The 19,194-nt window shown below is 44.7% G+C and overlaps 1 protein-coding gene across 2 annotated transcripts in view; it reads left to right on the plus strand.

The window, feature by feature from the left end:
• Positions 1 to 19,194, plus strand: part of DIS3L2 (DIS3 like 3'-5' exoribonuclease 2) — a 187,540-nt gene that overhangs the window by 59,720 nt on the left and 108,626 nt on the right. For both annotated transcript variants that reach the window (XM_035334655.1, XM_035334656.1), the window contains 2 exons: positions 11,860 to 11,966; positions 13,165 to 13,412. In XM_035334655.1, the coding sequence (XP_035190546.1) occupies positions 11,860 to 11,966; positions 13,165 to 13,412 (355 nt within the window). The remainder of the gene's footprint in view (positions 1 to 11,859; positions 11,967 to 13,164; positions 13,413 to 19,194) is intronic.

A 19,194-nucleotide genomic window follows, 5' to 3' on the forward strand; every position in this document is an offset into this window, starting at 1 on the left:
CTCTCCTGAAGAACTGTGCGTTGAAAGGATTCTAACAATTGGAGCATTTAACATGTGCCTTCAGCTGCTGGTCAAAGATTTGCCAAGACAGATATTGTGGTGCGTTCCTGATGCATGTCCCAGTCATCCAGAAAAGACAGCAGCAACTTAGGGTATAAGTAGTTGTTGGTCTTTGACGAATCGTGGTGGTGGTTGTAAAGCTGCTCTATTTAATACCTCGAATTTTCCTGAGGGATTGCTTTTGAGGATGTACAGACCTCTGCCTACACTGTTGGTAGATTTCCATTTTTCACACCCATCTGTTAATAAAAATGGAAATAGCACTTGTGTAGAAGTGTTGTAGCTTTTATGACAAAACGTTGGTTTCAGTTCATGAATGGATTTGCCACCTCACCAGTTCATGATGCTATTTCCTTCTGGTACCTCCACTGTCTTTGACTTACTGCCAAGGTACATGAACCAACTTCCATCTTGTTCCATCACTTTCCAGTGCAAGGCCTGTGCTGGGAGCTAGTTGTATTGCCCACAGATGTTTTATGTAGTAATTAACCCCATCTTTTTTTTTTTTTTTCAGTCTTGGACACCATGTTATAGCTGCACGCTGTCAAGCTGCTGCTTTGGCTTGGCAGTTCTAAATCCCCTAATGTGCTACTGAGTCACGTGTCTGTAGCATCTCTGTTTCCTGCTTCTCATAGCAATGGCAAATTAAAAGTCAGAGAAACACAGTCTAGTTTGACACCAGCATTTAAAATAAATACAGATCTGCATAACTGTGCTTTGGTGTAAAGGCTTGATGGGAGTTACTTCTCTTGGTGTATCAGTTCCTCAAGATGCTCTGGAGTGACCTGTGGTGGAGGCTCTCAAATCATCTCTTAAAATCTGTGCCATCTGAGTGGTTTTTGCCATTTAGTTCTGTCTTTGGAGAATACTTGTATGGCAAATGTTAGACCAGCTTGCTGTCTGCATGGTGGAAATCCAACTTATTTCTCCATTGCGGTTGCGTTAGCCAACTGTTCTCTTTTATTTCCGAGGCCTTTCCTTGTTCATCCTGACCGGGCCTTGTGGCTGGTGCGATTGTGCCAGTTAGATTTCTGCTGAGTTTGTATTTTGCTATCAACTCTTTTAATAGCTGCTTCAGCTTCTTTGGCTATACAATTCACATGGATTTTTCTCCAGTTTCTTCTTGCTCTGCTGCTTAATGCCCTCCTTTCTTTATACATACAACGTTTATGATGCTGCATTTTCTTAAGGTGTTTTTGAGCAGCTGATGATTGCTTTGGCTTGTTTCCTGTCTTTCATACAATTTCTCATATCATCGCTTATCCAGATTTTAAGACTTGCCTGGAAAACAGCAATAGTTGTTCTAGCATCAGTGATAACTGCCATGAAAAAAGAGGAGATCCTGCCAAATTCTGCCCTCAGGGCAGCCAGGTGTGGCTCAAAATGCTTTTTGAAAGGACCAAACATGCACTTTTTCAAGGCAGAATTCAGCCTCAGGGGATGATACCTGGTGCACTTCCTAGGGCATCCACTGGCACAGGACACGGGCATCAGAAGGCAGAGTGCTTTGCAGCGGGTGGAAGTGGCCTTCCCTGCACGACGTGGGCCTCCTCTGGCAGCACTGCTTGGCTGCTGCCGCCCGCTGTGCTTGTTTCAAGCTAAATGTCTGAGAGCCTTTACGTTACATCCCTTCTGCTGGAAACAGCTGCCGCAGCACAGCCGAGGTGGATGGGAGATGAGATCCCACGATGGGGGAATTTCTTGCTGACCCACCAAAACCGGTGCTTTATTTACTTTCTGTGAGAACATTGCATTGTAGGATTTATTAAACTGTAGGATTTATTACACAGTCATTGTGTGGCCTCATGTGAAGAAAGGAGCAGGAGAAATAATTTGTGGCCAGTGCAACTTTGAAACGAACACTTGCTGGCTTTCCTCTTTTCCCCTAACACAGGGAAGTTGGAAGGCTTCAAGCTGAACAAAGATGCCATCAAAGATACGGTGTTTAATAAAATCAAGAAATATTCCTCTGTGTTCTCATGCGTACTTTGTCTAGGTATGTGTGTATATACACAAAAAGTCCCATGTATCTACGGGACTTACATGTAAATAAAAAACCTAAACAAAAAATCCAAACCAACCAAAACCACAGATTTCTAGAGGTGAAATATAACCTTAACTACCTTCATACAATAAAAAGCAATTTTTTATCACTTGAGGCAGGGAGTGGGAGAAGGTCTGGTGGGAAATGACAAAGCCAAAGTAGCTCTGCACATTACCACTCATTGCTCAGCTCTCTGTGCGCATACAGAAGCTCTGCAGATTGCTGCCTCTCAGTTCAAGACAGCTTTCATCCTTTCTGACGTCAGAGTAGAATTACACATCTCTGTTGGCTCACTTACTCTGCTGCTGCTGATCAGAATGAACCATGAAGAATAGAAGTAGACGAGTCATTCAGATCAGAGCTCTCTGGCTCATGCTGGGAGCGCGGGCTGGTTTTGATATCTTTTCTTCACTGGCCTGGGTCCCATCCCTCACTGTGGCTCTGCTCTTCTTCAGAGCTCAGTCCCCCGTCCATCTCTAATTACCATCTCTAATTACACACTGGGGCAAAGAATTTCAGCTTGGCCCTTGCTCTCAGAAGCTCTGAAGCATGAAGCTTTGTGTGTGCTGATTGTGGCCCAGGTCTGAGTGGGCTGAATTCCTTTAAGGTGTCGTGCTTGGGGCTTACTGCGCTTCCGTGGACTTACACCCAGCTGGTAGGAAGGGTTAGGCATGGTGCTGCAGGCTGAGAGCCGCGTGTTGGGTCTGCCTCCCTGGAGTGCTGCAGGTCTGAGAGCCGTGCTTGCTGCCCTTTCCACCCGAAGACCCAAGAAGGGATGGGATGAACAATAGGGAAGTCCACAGGACTGAAGAGATGATCGCATTCAGCCTGTCAGCCTGCCTAATTTCTGCATGTTCTCATGCTCGTAAAAGTGTCTCGGCATTGCCTTGCTCAAGGATCTTTAAATAAAAGTTCGTAACCGGTGTCGCTGTGCCAGAAGCCGTCCTGGTCAAACTAGTTCTCTCTGCTTTTCTGAACCTTTCCTGCTGAGAAGTTGGGTTAAAGATTATCTTCAGAGAGGTTTCTGATTGGGGAAGTGATGAGCCCTTTTCCTCTCCTGCAAGCTGTTCCACACAAAAAGCACTATTACTTTGTTCCAAAGTTAGATTTTTGTAATGTTAAGTTCTGGTCATTGGATATAGGTCTTTTTTAGCAAAGATGGAAATCCCTTTCCTCTAGCACATTACAATTTCAACTGTATTTCCCCAGCATGAATACTTTTACATGCTGAAAAAAAAAATGTTTTTGTTCTTTCCTTACAAAGACAGTAAGAACGAGCACCCTGAGTGTCAGATTTGCAAAAGGTTTCACAGCTCGCTCCCTAGTGTCCTTTAAACCCTCTCTGGAGTTCCTGTGTCCTCTTGAAATGCAGGCAAGGAGCAAGGCATAATATCCTGGCACGAGCCTGAACAATGCTGTGTACAGAGAAAACATTAATTCTCCGTGGTGCTTGGTATCTCTTGACATGCGAGTCCTCTGCATTTTATCCTGAGACCTCAGCTTGCTCTGTGTCGCTGCTATCCAAAGAAGTCATCCACCAGTGGGCACAGCCTTTGCCAGATCTGTAATTCTTTTCCTTAACCGTCATTCTCATTCCCTACTGGAACAGAGGTAGTGTAACTTTTATTCCAGCCCGGTGCTAAATGACAGGTTATTTCTATGACTTTTCACTGCTGTAAAAGGATTTTCCTTATGCTGCATGTCAATACGTAATAAAAAATAGAAACTTTTCTGTGTCCTCCCAGCCCAGGAAAAGTGCAAGATGTTCTGTACAGAATACTTTACGATGGTGTATCCCTATACAGACCTGTGTCACATGAGTTCCATACAAATGTGAGCTGTCTCTTGTTAAATATTGGAATCGGTTCACTCTGATAAAGAAAAATCAGCAATGGAACAGTAGCAACTACTCATACTCTAGAGAACGGCAGCTGTGCTCATAAAAGTGCTTCAGCCTTTCTTTGTGAAAGGATATTCAAATTAAAGTTTGTAAAACTGTGTCACTGTGCCAAAAGCTATCTTTGTCAAACTAGTTTGCTTAGCTTTTTTTTTTTTTTTTCAACTCTTCTCATGAGAGATCTTACTTTACCAGATACGCAGAATATCCTGCTTCCCACGGGGTGGCTCGCAGAAGTAATCAGGTTGGGGGACTGGCTGCCCTGGCAGCAATCAGAGGGCTGTGTTTGTTCAGGATTTCCCCTTGCAGCTACACTTCTGCGAATCAGGGTTTGAATGTGTGAATGTCCGAGGCTCGCTCGCTGCCTTGACGTAATGAAGCTTGAATAGAAATAGCTCATTTACGGGCAGAGTGAACTGACAGCTGACTCGACCAGTTGTGTGATGGAAAATTGAATCAAATAGCTGGTGGTTAATAAGTGGGGTCAACAGAATTTGGGTTGTAGCTGCTGCACAGCCCAGTCCTGCCTCCCTGCCTGTTCAGCGCTGGCCGGGTGAGCTCTGGTCAGTCCCTTTTCAAGACAAATGTGACTGATCAGTCACTGGTAAGCTTGGTAAGGTCAGACAGACATCATAACCTAAAATTGTGCCTTCATCTTGCAGCCTGGAGCCTTCGTGCAGTTAATGCTGTCTCCTGTTGGTGTAGGAGTTTAGGTGATACTGCTATTTCTCTGCTTGGCCAAGTCTGATGGTAAGGACAGGATGATGGTGACGAGAATCTGGACAGTGTGCTTGTCCTGCCACTCTGCTCAGATCCCCCTTCTTTCAGTTTTGCTGCCATGAATACTATGACAACTTTGGAGCCTCCCAACCTCCCTGGTTGCTAGAAGTAATAAATGTTCTCCCTCCTCTTCAGAGGCTCCTGTTTACTCTGAGTGCTCTTGCGGAGCCTTCATGCTTCTTTCCTAGCCTGCAGCTTTCTGGAGACGGATCGTCTCCACTGCATAGCTCTCAACATTTCTAGGCCACAGCAGAGTGAAAGCTCACCAGGAAATCTTCTCAGTTACACGGCTTTTAATAGAAATCCTTGAGGTGGAACTGTCAAAAATCAGATCAGTTTCACTCTGCTGAAGCCTGGAAAACCAGCAGAGAAGCTGGAGCTGTTTCAGCTGCTCAAGACAGCTCTGTGTTCGTTTATCCTAAGTTCACGTCTGTGGGTCTCTGGATCTATAACTTTTTGTAAACGAGCATAGATTTCTTGAAGAATAAACAGTACAACTTCAGAAAAGTGTTCAATAGGTGTTGAACAAATTGGGCTTTATGGTAGCATTGATTAAATGATACAGGCTGACTAAGCCTCAGTTATTCTTTTGTTGCACAGCTGAAGCCTGCAATGGAAGTTAATGTTGTGAAAGCTTCTTATGCTGTTCTTTCCTAGTAAGTTATCTTGACCCCCAAATGACTTCTTAAGCAAGGAAAAAAAACAAAACACAAAACCACAACACTTATGCAATTGCGTAAGCTGAATTACATTAAGTTCAGCATATTACCATATGTTCCTGAATTCACCTGCGTTTCTCCTTTGAGTTACAAGTTTAGGTCAAGTAAAGTGAGAGGGCACGATACTGCGAATGAATGGTGGGTGTGAAGATAAACATATTAGAGTATGGTCATTGTTAGCAGCAAGATTTCCAGGATGAATCAGATTAGGATTCATTCAGCTAACATATTTTCCATGCAATAGTAAAATTGGACACACACACTTTAGGAACAAATGCACATGCAGGAAGGAAGAACATTAAGTAGGCAAAACGGTTAATGGAAATGTTTTTGTAACATTTTAATTTTACTTCTAATCATATAATAAAACTGCATTTATGTAGACTGCAGCACTACCTGATTTTCTGGATATTTAGTTCTGTTGCAATAAAGCTTTCAGCCCCCGTGTTGACTGGCAGCTTCTCAAGGATGGAAGAGGGTCAGAGGTCTGAGTAGCAGTGCTGTGGCTGTAGGAAAGTTTCGTGGCTGCTGGGACAGATACGATTTGATCTGTTGGGGTAGATGGCAGCTTCACAAAATGATGCTGTCTTTGTTGGTCAGGCTTGGAGGGTTCTAAGGAACAGTGATAATTCTGTCTCATCATTCTGCCATCTCCCCCGTCCTCCCTTGTGGAGGTGGCTAAATACAAGTAAAGAGTTACATGCTTGGCTGCGTTGCATGTATATGGAAGCCAGCTACACTCACCTCTTCGCATTGCCTTTGCTCTGTGTTATTGCAGATGCTTGTGTTTTTGCTGTACACATGTTATTGTGCCTTTCCTTTCCCTCTCTGAGGGTCTCCTCCCATCTGTGCATCTTCAAAAATCTTCCTGCTAATCATCTGAGTCTCCCAGTCCTTGTCTTCAGTGAGCCAGTGGGCGTGCAGATGTGAGTTCAGGTGTTTAGACGTGAACAGCTGTGGCAGGGTTAGTCGTCTTACTCAAAACAAACATCTCTGAGAAGTGACTTGTGTTCCTTTGTCTCGCAGTTCTGTGATGAGACTGCTCGGCAGTGCCGCGTGGTTTGGAGCTGCTCTGCTGTTATACCTGCAGAGCCATCTTGCATTGCACGCGGGAGCTGCTGGGCTGATTTTGGACAGGCTGCACTTGTTGAATTCCAAAGCTGTTGGCTTACCAGGCATGTCACAGTCACCTGTGCTCCCTCCAGCACAGGTGGAAAGCTCTGTGTGTGTAATGCTCACAAGGTCCTGCTTCTCGTGTGGTATTTTCCCAGCATATTTAAAGCAAGTTCTAGTTCTGGATAGTGTCTGGTGCCAAGTGAAACGGCCCTTTCGCTGCCCAAGTAGTAAGAGGGTTTCAGGTCAAACGGTGTTGTGCTGGTGCTGTTCCTGCTCAGCTGCTAATGCTGAGCACGCCTCTAGCCTCAAACAGAGGAGGTACAGCTGAAGAGGGCATGTTGTCACCTAAAGTACATGCGGCTGATGTGATAATGCTGGCTGTCCCCCTCTCTCAACTTTTGAACCCGTTGTTACTTTTGATTTTAAATTCAAATTGTGCAGAAGGGAAGCAGCCTCAGAGAAGGGGGATCCCCTGGGGTTTTGTGGCAATGGGTGGCTGGGAGGGCAAAGAGGCTTTGCAGTCCGCTGGGTGAGACTTCAGAGAGCGCTCTTCTACCTGTGGGCTGAATGCTTCACGCAGGAGAAATATGCCAGGATCAGGAGGAGCTCAGAGCTCTTACCTCTGTAGGTACTGAAATAACTTTCTAGGAACTGAAATAATCTGACCAGGGACAGGGGATTTTAAGAAACCCAACTCTTCTGCTTTGTCTCTCAGAAGATTACATTTTGGTTTACTTGGTGACTGAGTATGGATGTGAACCATTGGTTAGTACCAGCAAATCTGTGTTCTGGAGGAAGAACCTGTTCTGTGCCAATAAATAATCAGTGACAGAATGTGAAGAGCCCACGTACCATCATGGGCAACATGTTTCATTCTTGTTATCGCTCAAGTGAAGATCACGCCACAATAGCTCTGTGCACGTATAGGGTAAACATGCACGTGCATTTGAATGTGTTGCTTTTTGGTTTAGGGGAGTTTTCATTTCCATACGTCTCCTGTGTTGGTATAGAGAAGTTCCAAAAACACATCCTGTACAGTGTGACACACAACCGTTGAGACGATATTTTTAATCAATTGAATTGTTTTACATTGTTTTCTGTGTGCTTGGTACTAAAACATAATCTGCTGAAAACTGCTTATTGAAACAGACAACCTAGGTGTTGTTGCTTGGTTAGGAATAAGCTTTGCTCTTCAAAGGTTTACAGATGTTCTGGTACTTGAGCACTAAACTGAAAAGTAACATTTTCTTTTTTTAAAAGCTTCATACCACTAACATCGCCTGATTTTTTTTTTTTTTTTCAGAAAAGCCCATGTAGAGTAAGCCAACAAACTTCTCAAGTAGATTTTTTTCTAGCTGAAGTAGCAAACTTTGAACTTTTTTTTTTTTTTAATTTGTTTCTTTCCATCCAGGGAGAGAAGATTTTTTTCCAGTGAGTTGTTTTTGAGATCTGAAACTGTGATATATTTTCATTTTCAAGTGAATATTGCATCTTTAATTATATTCTTTCTTTTTGGACAGAATTGCAGATTTCCACAGTGACCAATGCAAACCTAGTGAAAATAATTTTGGATCTGTCACAAGTAATCAGAATCCTAGTTAGACTTTTGGTCACCTTTTAATGTCATGGTAATTTAATTGTAAAAGGAAATTTGGGGGGCTTTAGAAAAAAAAAAAAAAAAAAGTTTGACCAGGAATGCCTGTCAGAAAATCCATGTGTTGAAGCTGCCTCAACTGATCTCTTACAGAGGGAGGCAAATTCCACAATGTTCTGGATCTACTTTGTTGGTAATAACATAACTAATTTGAGTTGCTTTTTGTATCTAGTGCCTATTTTTTTTTTTTAAAGTAAGACTATTACAGTTTTGGTTTGTCAGATAATCGCTGCAAGGAAAACACTGAGATTATAATGCAGTTTCACTGGATCCTACTTGCTGAAGTGTTTTCACTGTAAGATAAGCTTATGAAGTATTGCCCAAGCTAACATAGTAAATCTTTCTCAGAAAACATGTCTTTGCCCAGGGTGGAAATATTGAATGGTCATTGGATAACCACTACGGTAAAGGGGTCAGAATAATTCATTTTTAGTTTGGCATAATGCAAGGAGTTTCTTCCCACCTCCCCTGCTCAAAACCCTGCTCCTCTCACAAGTTAGCTCTCCTTCAGGATTGCCTGCGTGGCTCTGCCCGTTGTGGGAGATGTTTGTGTCTCTTTGTTTGTCTCTTATTCCTTTGGATATGGGTAGTTCTTTCTGAGCAGAGGGGTTTGTCACAGGGAGTCCTTAATGCTGATGGAGACCTCTGAGCATTAGATGCAGCCCTGGTACCAGCAGAACTTTGACCTCAAAAAGAGCAGCTACAGCTATAAGAAAAGTCCACCTTTCTTGGACCTAGAAGTAGAGAGTTCCTTGGGTGTCTGCTTTCCTGTCCCTAGTTTCAGGAGCATTGTCCATCAGTAAATGTACGTGATGACCTTTAAGGTACTGAAGTTGATGCAGAAAGATAGGTAGGAATAAGTAGATGGCTGGGATTTACTTTCTTTTCTTTCTGTTGATGGTATAGTTGTAGATCCCAGGCTCTGTCTGATGGAGTTAGTAGAAACTCCAGGATTTTTTGGGAGGGATGCTGAAATTGGAGAGACCCCTGAGGAAGAAGGTATTCTCCAGCCAGCCAAAGGCCCATGGTTGATTTTGGCTGTGAAGGAAAAAGGCAAGCTCTACCATGTGTCGCAGCGAGACTTCAGATGCCTTCTGGTACCTGTCCTGAGTTCACACGGGGCTCAGCTTCAGCCCAGTGGGGGTGAAATGCTGCAGTCCTGCCAGTTCTTTGTGCCGGGCAAAAGACACTGGTGACCCATTTGTGGTGCTCCCAGCGACAGCCCCTCCTGGTGGTTCTGTGCTTTTGGATGTGTGTATGTGATACCTCCCAAGGACGCAGCTGCTGGCTCCTTTTTTGACTACTTCTGTGAAAGAATGCAAGCAACTTTCTGGAGAGATGGGAATTGGAAGGAAAAGTGGAAAGAAGTCAGTGTTAATAAGGCCGTATTCCTCGAGCATGGTGCTGTTCTCATTCTTGTCTGTTGTGCCTCGAGTCGGTGCTGTCATTCTGCTGGGCTGGGAAAGCACTGAGTGCAAGTCTTGCTTTTTCCAGACACGTTTAGATCTGGTTGCTCTTCCAACCAGTATGTGCCGTGCGGTGGGGCAGTTCATTCCAGTAAAGCCCTGGGCTTGTGTCAGGTGTGTCTGCGTGCCCGGCCTTTGGAAGGCTACCAAGCTCTCATTGCCCTCTGTGCCTGCCAATGTTTCTTTGTCTCAGATCGTCCCGTTCTTTGTCCGAGCTCTCTTTATGGCTGGCACACCATAAACCCTTGACTATTAACTGATGGCTTGAAAATTTTTAAGAAAACAGAACGGCTCCTTGCTCTTATTTTTCACTAACCGATTTCCTGGTACAACCTCTAGCTGACAGTGATCTTAGAGGAGGTAAGCAATGAAGTGTGTAACTTGGATATCTCCACTTTTTAAACTGTTTATAATTATCCAAACAATTTTATTTCCAACTTGTTTGTCACCGTGAAACTCTGTGGGGGATTTATCCCTTAGTAACCCCCGTTTTGGCAAACCTGAGTTCATTCCAGCAGGAAGAGTGCGAGAGAAAGGGCTTTGCTGCTATTACTGCTTCTTGCTTTTTGGGAAAGTAGATTTTTATTTTTAAACCACTGAAATATCTGCCTGCTCTCTTCTCATCCTTGATGGAAAGACAGTAAAGATAAAATAAATCTAAACAGAGTCACTCAGATACTTCATAAAAAGATGATCTCAGAGGAGAGCCCAAGTCTGAAGAGCTTCACATCAGAAGGCAAAGCTGGGGGTAATTAACAGCATATGAGAACCGGAGTTTGTCATTAGTGCGGTAGCTGTCACTGTCAACCGACTGCTGGTGTAGCATTGCCCGAAGGCAATCCAGGCCGTCCGTGACGGCAGGACCATCTGCGAGTGTGCCCTCATGAGGGGGCTCCGCAGCCGTGCCCCTCGGGGCTGGCTGCCGCCCCCCACTCCACACAGGCCCCCGTTGCTGTCAGCAGCTGCTCCTTCCCCTCCTGGAGCTGCGCGGCCTTCATCCGTCATGTCACCAGCAGCTCCCCGCCAGGGTCCCCGCGGGACAGATGGGCGTCATCTGGGGGCCCGGGTCTGGGTGTCACCGCTGCTCTCCTCGAGGCCTTCTGGCGTGTGTGTGGTACGCGGTCTTCAGCGAAAGCTTTATCTCATGGCTTCTCAGGGAAGCAATGACAGCTACGTCCCTTGAAACCTGCAGCTGGTGCCACTTTTTAAGAAAGCAAGCTTCTTCTGAACGCTCAGGGCCTGATTTTAGCACATGTGCTCGAGGCAGATGCGGTGCGCACAAGTGGAAAATGGCAGCCACCCTCCAGAAGCTCTCCGGAGAAGAGCACGTCCTAAAACCACTGTCAGACCAGTAACAACCGTGGGCTCTTAGAAGTCATTTGGCTCACAGGGGGCTGGTTCCTGCCTTCTCCATGGCAAAGATTGCTTTGGCTGTTTGTAAATACAGAAAGCATTCGGTGTGCCAGCCGCCTGTAACAGATATTTTCATTGTGAAAATTGTGAGCTACAGTTTAGTTGACACTTGATTTAAATACTCTTGGTATCTGTTGAAGGAGTTTCAGGGGGAAGGAGTGTGGCTGTTTATCACACACAGCAATTACTTTCGTAAGACTTTTTAATAATCCTGTTCCACAGCTGCAGAGGGGCAGCTCCGTAGATGGGGCTTCAGCTTCTAAGATAAACATGCACTTTATAACCTTGCATAACATTTGTTAAGGAAATTAAATATTAAATGAATGTATGTACTTAAAGGACTATTTATATAATGTTAATGACTCCAACTAAGAAATGCCAGGAAATTAATACAGTTCTTAGTATTTAAGAAATAGAACGTTTTTTCCACCATTTTCTTTATTATGGCTGATATATTGTGTTTGTGAAGTTTAGGTTTGTTTTGAATCTTGTTTTTCAGCAGATCTGCATGGTAAGTGAGCATGTATCTGCTTTCTTTTGTCGTCTGGAGATATAATTGCTTAATCCTTAGTTATTCAAGCACTTAAGATCTTTCTCCTTTCAGATGAGTCTAATGCATGCACCTTGTGTTGTCATTTAAAGAAAAAGTCCAATATAAATGTATGATGGAAATGTGCTACAGTAACTGTTGTGTTTCTAATTTGATGCAGTGAAGGCTGTTGGGATCGGTGCTGTGCACAAAACAAAACAAGATGATGCACCCAAGGTGAATGATCCCAGGCTCCTCCCGGATAAGTTTCTTCAAAGGACAGCTAAGGTAACTCCATGGGAGTGGCAAGCAAACGTGTGTGCTCCCAAAGGCTGAAGGAGACCAGCACTGGCATCTGTGTAGCCTCCATTTGTTGATCTTTGAATTGCATTCCCTGTTTCAAAGAGAGTAATTGTCCAAGCTGATAAAACTCAAGTGTCTTGTTATTTTTACTGATTGTGCTAGTTTAAATTCCCTTTGTTTGTTAGGCAAAATTACTTAGCAAGATTCAGGAAAAAAAAAATTGGATACTAATATGAGTGTCAGAATATCCAGAGTTGTCAGAACTAATTCTTACAGACTTTGGAAAGGCTGTTAGTGCTGTTGGTTCAAGACTTGAGCCAATCTTTGAATGTTAAGAGACCAGAAAAAGACTACTGGGTCAGGTTGGGTCAGGTCTTTTCCACGTCTTGTGCTTTCCTTTGCAGCCTCTCATTCCGGTCCCTGTTCTGGGCTGGGCTGCCCGCTGGTCTCATCCAGCGTGGCAATTCCAGTGCTCAGAATTGCACAGAGGTGCAGCTCCTGAAACCTTCTGGAAGGACTCATCTGTATAAGTTTAGGAAATCAGCTATAATATTTCTGTTATCCAGTGATTTATTATGGTCTACAAAAATATAGCCTGGATGAACACCTCTCTGGAACAATTATTTAATGATATTGTAATTTATTATTCTTTTCAAAGCTGTCTTGTATAAAGGTAAAATAACCCCTAACTTCAGAAAGCACAGAGGAGAGAACTGCCAAGCTCCCCACAGCACATCCTTTCCTGTGGTTAGCATTGGATCCGCCAGAGGCACCGTTTTTGGACTGGCCTGTTTCAACACTGAATGTTGAAATCACAGGCCGAGGATACAAATGAAAGATTTTACAGGAGTTGCTTGTATGTTGTGGCTAATTCCCTGCATTTGGAAGCATCTGCTTCGTGTCTGGTTTTGTTCTGTAATCAAGAAAATTGCTGTGGAGAGCTAGCACTTGGAAGGCACTTAGCTCTTCTATAGCCATGAGCAAGATAGCAAGGAAAATACTTTGTAAATAGGGGCTCAATTAAAAAATGCATGCACGCACATACACACAGACAGTGAAATATAGGATATAGGCCATGTGATTTTTTTCCAGCTATGCTGCTGAGGCTCTGTGTATCCCTATTGTGCTGCAGAATGCAAGTTTCTCTGAATGTACTAACTGTAGAAAGCTTTGTCTCTTCCAGGTGGTCTATATTTTGGAAAAGAAGCATTCCCGAGCAGCTACAGGATTCATCAAGCTTCTGGCAGACAAGAATAGTGAACTCTTCAGGAAGTGTGCCATGTTCTCACCTGTGGACCACAGAGTGCCAAGGGCCTACGTGTCTTTAGCTGATTGCCCTTCAGACTTTGTGACCAGACCTGAGGACTATTCAAATATGCTCTTCATCTGCCGGATAGTGGACTGGAAAGAAGACAGCAACTTCGCAACAGGGTATGTCGCTGCCACTGGAAGTAGACATAAACAAGATTTGTAGTCAAGAGTTCTTAGTCTCACTTAGTTTGCATACAATAGAGACGTGAATCTGTTAACAAGATACTTGTATTGTGTGTCTCTTGTAGTTAGTGGACGAGCTCAGATGAGGCTAAGGATGGCTTGTTGCTAGTTATGTCTCACGGCTATGCAATTAACCTCTTTCAGTGCTTGCTTCAGTGTGTTGGCACATCACAGCAGTAACAAGTTGTATGGTCTTTGCTCAGAGAGCTTGCAGACTAAAGGGAGCACACTCAGGTACTTAGCCTGACCAGCACAAACATTGTAGGGTGCTGGCATCCTTTCAGTTTTTCATGCTTTATATAAGAAGAGTACAAAGTGTATAGGCATTTCAGTGCCAGAGGAAGAAGGTCAGTAGCAGTGAGGCTCATCTGGTTTTCAAGCCTTTGCTGTTAAATAGCAAAGTCACAAATTTTGTGGTATTTAAATTTGCATTGCTTCAAGGAACAATATTAGAAATAAAGAATCTTATCTGCTCCTGAAGCACTCTGCTTTTTAGGAGGCACTGTAAAGCCATTGCTGTCAAGAGTTCAAAACACAGGCACTGCTGTGAAAGAGGAGATTTTAAGCCAGGTTACTCAAATAGCCTGTGCTGAGCTGGATCCAGATTGCAAGTTCATTTTGTCTTTCCTTCATGAAGACCTTGTAGTTCTCAACATTTTTACTCTTTTTTTGGGAACGGCTGCTGTGTGCCAATCACCCACCTGGAGCAGCCACACTGTTTCCTATTGAGAAGGTCTCAATAAGTAATGGTGGACATTAATAAATCTTTTTTAGTTATTTTGGAAAAAAACTGATTTAGTTGGTGATCCAGAGTAGTTAGGTCTGACCTGTGGCAATGCTGTGGCCAAATTTTAAAGATGATTGAGATCTGGATGTAATCTGGAATATGTACAGTAGTGGGAGTTGGGCATAAAGCCACTTTCTCTTCCCCTTGCAAAACTGTTGGGATGGGGTAGCACAGATGATGTACAGTGTCAGCACAGTAGTGTTTAGAGTTCTTAACTCAAACTCGTGGTAAAACTTAAAACTTACATAAAGATTTTCTTTTTTTTTTTAATTGTGTTGGCAGGGACCTATCAGCCCTAAAACTAAAAGTAAACTAAACTGAAGTCCCTGTTTCCCTGAGGGTTGTTTTTGTTTATTTATTTTTTTAAGTTCGTTATCATTTGTGGCTGCTTTGTGTGCCCAGTAATGGCAAGTTTCACATGCGCTTCTTGAGAGCCACATGAGCGGTTAGGTCACCCCATCGTTCCTAGCTAAACTGCTGTGCATGCACTGAAGTGGCCTCCCTTTGAGCCCCACTTAACTTGGGGCTGGCTGTGCTGTGAACTTCGCTGTGGCTAAATTTCATATTGGCAGAGGTTTTTTGTTGTATTCGACTCCAACAGAAAAAAGACTGGAGGGTGATTGTACTGCTTGGCATCTCATCACAACACCCACCCCCCTTTCTAGCAGAAATAGGGGAAATTAGGAGGGTGGGCTAATGTCTTTTTTCATTGGCTAATGTGTTTCTTTATTTTGAGCTTCTGACAGCATTGTATATTCTCATCTGGATGTTTTGGTAGTTTCCAAGATGTAAAGGGTGTTGTCAGGAAAGAAAACTTCCATGATTGTCTCCATACATAGTCGTTTCCTCTGGGACTCAGTTGTACTCCAGTAAGTGCCTTGTTGAGATGGGAGCGTAAAACCTTGGTGACCCGTTTTTTTTTTTTTTTTTTTAAGCTGTAAAATATGTGCTTGTTTAGAAACTGCAATACAAGGAAACCTCTTGAAGGTCCCAAAAGTTCATGTTTGTTTTTCTGAGCTCGTTTATAAGCTGTCTATTTTGCAAGTCATGGCCCACCTGAAGGAGAAGTGAGCAGGTGAGCAGCAGCTCATTGCATGCTTGGTTTTCTGAACTTTCATGGCCTGGTGACTAGGTAAGGAAGCTGAAGCCCAAGCCTCAGTTTTGTTGACTGGATAGCTGTCACCACATTCTCCTGGGTCTGTTTCTTCTTCTCTGATACAGGCACAGCCAATTTTGCAAAGTTGTTGTGGCTCGTTTGATAGAACGGGCCATTAATATAATGGTTCCTGAGCAGGCAGTCAAGTGAGTTTTCCTTCCTCTTCTTGTTGCCCCTTGCCGCAGTGTCATGCTGTTCGGGTTCAAATGCTCCCATCCCCCACTGCCTGCAGTAGAGGAATCAAAAGGATGAGGCATTTGTAGCTCTGGGGACAGTCCCTGCTGAGACAGTGCACCCCTGAGTTCTACCTACAGACTTCATGTTATGCCTTTGGCAGTACCACCATGGCTTTGAAGGTGTCTGGACTAAGGAGCCTGTAGATTTTCGTGCTGTGCCATAGAAGTCTACTGGCGGTGCAACAAGGAAAATTCCTGCTGAAGTTGGCAGTAATTTCTCCTGGATGCCTTGGGTGTTTTCAGGTACTTTCCATCCTGCAGCTGAACTCCCGCAAGGCTGGTCATGCACCTTCTTCGCTTTCCTTTTCCCTTGGGAACTTGGGAACTTGAGCTGTGTTTCCATACACATACGTTGTATGTTCTGGTCTTCGAGGTGGCTGTGTGTGGCTGGAGCAGTGGGTTGGCCTAGCCAAGGGCTTCCATGACACTGGCCACCCAGGGTGGTCACCTGCACAGGGGGAAACCTGGCAGTCCCTTGGAGGTCCCCCTGGGGAGGGGGTGCGTTTCTGTGTCGTGATTGCCACCTGGTGGTCACCAGTGAGACATGGTCCCCTCTGAAGGCCACCCTGTCACCCTGACCACGCTGTAAGGAGCAGGGAGGACCCAATGGCTCCATGTCCCACTGGCGATGCCGTGAGTTTGTGCTGCCATATTCCTTTCTGCATGTGAACCGATTTTACTGTGCCAGTGAAATGGCACTAACTCTACCTGCTTCAGGTAGCAGATAAAGCAAAACAGCTCCAAAATAGTCTTCTTTTCCAGATAAATGTTACAGGTACTGCCACATCCAGTTGTTTTTCTGGGGACTTTTTGTCAGTGATGGAGTCCAAGGCTGTTTGGAGTGTTAGTCCAGACATCACACTTCTGGAGATGGCTAAGGTGGAGTCTTTGCTTCTTGCCACCACAGTATGATGATGGATTAAACTATTTAAAAATAAATAAAAAATTGAATCACTGACTCCCTTCGTGTAGCTTTTCATCAAAGTGATGCATGGGTCTTGTGGCTGCTCTAGCTCAGGGCCTTAGATATCAGTCTGTCAAGGTGACGTGATTTGTCACGGGATTTGCAATAAAATGAAACATTGCAGGATGCTATTTCACTCATTGCTCTTCCCAAAACCATCCAGGCAGTTTAAATTCCCTTCATTTCTGGGCCTTTTATTCCATTCTGTTTGAAATCCAGAATGAATTTGCCATGAGGGTCAATGACTAGATACCTTGGGCAGCTCATGGTAAGGCAGGAGCGAAGGTGTGATCCCCGAGCAGTATAGCTCTATTGGAAAAACACCTTGCAGAAGTGATTGTCTGTGAGTAAGGCTGTTCCCTTGGTGCAGCTGATCTGCAGCGTGGGACGATGGCCCTGCCAGTGTGGGGAGCACGATGCTGCTCCTGCGCTCTGGTGGCGGGTGGCCTGGCGGCTGAAGCGGAGCTGGAGGTGCTGACAGCTTGGGGACAGCTCTGTGGCTCCATGACCCTGCAGCCACCTTCCACTGGGAGCTTAGGGCTTTCTCAGCCCTGTGCAGCTCGGCCTGTGAGCTCCAGGACCTGGGTGGTAGGAGCAGCTGGGGGGCCTTCCTTGGTGGCCTTCCTTGCTGTCCCTCACACACAAAACCACCTTTAGGAGTGGCAGCTTATTGACATGTAGGATGTTCAGAGGGCTGGAGCACCTCTCCTTTGATGACATGTTGAGAGAGCTGGGGTTGTTCAGCCTGGAGAAGGGAAGACTCTGGGGAGACCTCACTGCGGCCTTCGAGTTCCTAAAGAGGGCCTTACAGGAAAGATAGTGGAGTGTAGGACAGGAGGTGATGGTTTTAAACTGAAAAAAAAAAAAAAAAAGTAGGTTTAGACTCGATAAAAGGAAGAAATTGTTTACTCAGAGGGTGGTGAGGCACTGGCACAGGCTGCCCGGAGAAGCTGTGGATGCCCCATCCCTGGAGGTGCTCAAGGCCAGGCTGGATGGGGCTTTGGGCAGCCTGGTGGGAGGTGTCCCTATCATGGCAGGGGGGTGGGACTGGGTGGTCTTTAAGGTCCCTTCCAATCCATTTTATGATTCTGTGATTCTCCCACTGCTGAAAGAAGCCCTCTGTATATGATGACTGTGGACAAGTCTGCTCTAGAGACAGACTCAGTAAGGTTTTAAAATTCTTACTGGAGTTATTCTCTCCCATTTGGGAGCCTGCCTGGCTTTCAGAAAGAATCAAGCCTTATATAATTACGTGTGGTCTTTTCGGAGAGTTCTTATCACGTAACCTTTGACCGTGTTGGCAAGTTTCAGCAGAGTCTGGGGAATGGAGAGGGCTCAAATGTACATTTGTGGAAACGGCTGGCTGAATAGACTCCATTGGTGTCACCGCAAAGGGGCAGATGGCAGCAGGAGGGTGGCTCTGCCCCAGGCACACTCCCATGGGAGATCAAGTCTGGCGAGCTGGCAGCTCGGAGCAACTCAGTGAGCTTGCAGATACAGCTGGTACCCTTCACTTCGTGCCTCCCAAAGCCCCAAATGCAGCACGTTCCTGTCGGTGCTTTTCCTGCCTGCGTACTACCTGTACCTGACGTCAGCACGAGGGTATTAAAGCAGACCTCCAGGGCGCTCTAATACTCTCCCATCAATGTCAAGGAAAAAGAAATGTTTACGTCTGTAACCATCATAATTTTTTACCTTCTAACATTTTGGAGAAGAAAAAACACATGCAAGCCTGGGGTGTCGCAGACGCTGTGACTCCTGGGGAGTGACCGCCTGACTGCCCCTGGGCCCTGTGCCTGTTGTTGTTTATAAGCCTCTTGAACTATTCTTGCTACCCTTGGTGGCTGCAGAGCCCCATGAGTGAGCCTGGCTATTACTCCGGGGCCGTCGATGATCCTATATGTGTTACCTTTGATCACATGCTATCCTGTCAGATTTCTGCTCTGATGCAAGTCATCATGTCTGTGTGACTGTAACATGGCCCCAATTAAAGTCCGTTGTACACTTCTTGTTTCAAGGTACTTGGGAAATGTTCCCTGGAACACTGTAAATCAAATGTTAATTACTATTAAACAATATTAGTCCTATATCAAACCTCTGGGTAAACCCCTTATGGTTCATAATCTAATTTCAGTAAACGGATCAAGAGAACATGGGTTTCAAAACTGAGCTGGAAAGCACTCTGGCATTAAAAGATGCTTTTCATGACTTGTATGGACCTCCAGCCACCCTCTGGGTGTGCTGCCCTTCCGAGAGAAGAGGCACCCAAAGCTTAAGCCTGTGCTATTTCTTTTTGGTAGGGCACTGTGTCCTCCTTTTTTTTTTTTTTTCTTTTTTTTTTTTTTTTTTTTTCTTTTTTTGTTTTTTTTTTTATTTTTTTTTTTTTTTCCTTTTTTCCCTTTTTTTTTTTTTTTTTTTTTTAAATCTATCCATCTGGTCAGGGAAGTTATCTGAGTCAAAATGCTTCTTAAATGCTTCTTTTGCATTACGGAGTTTGGTGCAAAGCACGAGGTTGAAGCGCAGGCTCCGTGCTCGTGGTGCTGGTGAGGATGCTCCTGGGGGGCAGCAGACTCATC

The sequence above is a fragment of the Oxyura jamaicensis genome, chromosome 9 (genome assembly GCF_011077185.1).
Source record: "Oxyura jamaicensis isolate SHBP4307 breed ruddy duck chromosome 9, BPBGC_Ojam_1.0, whole genome shotgun sequence".
Taxonomy (NCBI): domain Eukaryota; kingdom Metazoa; phylum Chordata; class Aves; order Anseriformes; family Anatidae; genus Oxyura; species Oxyura jamaicensis.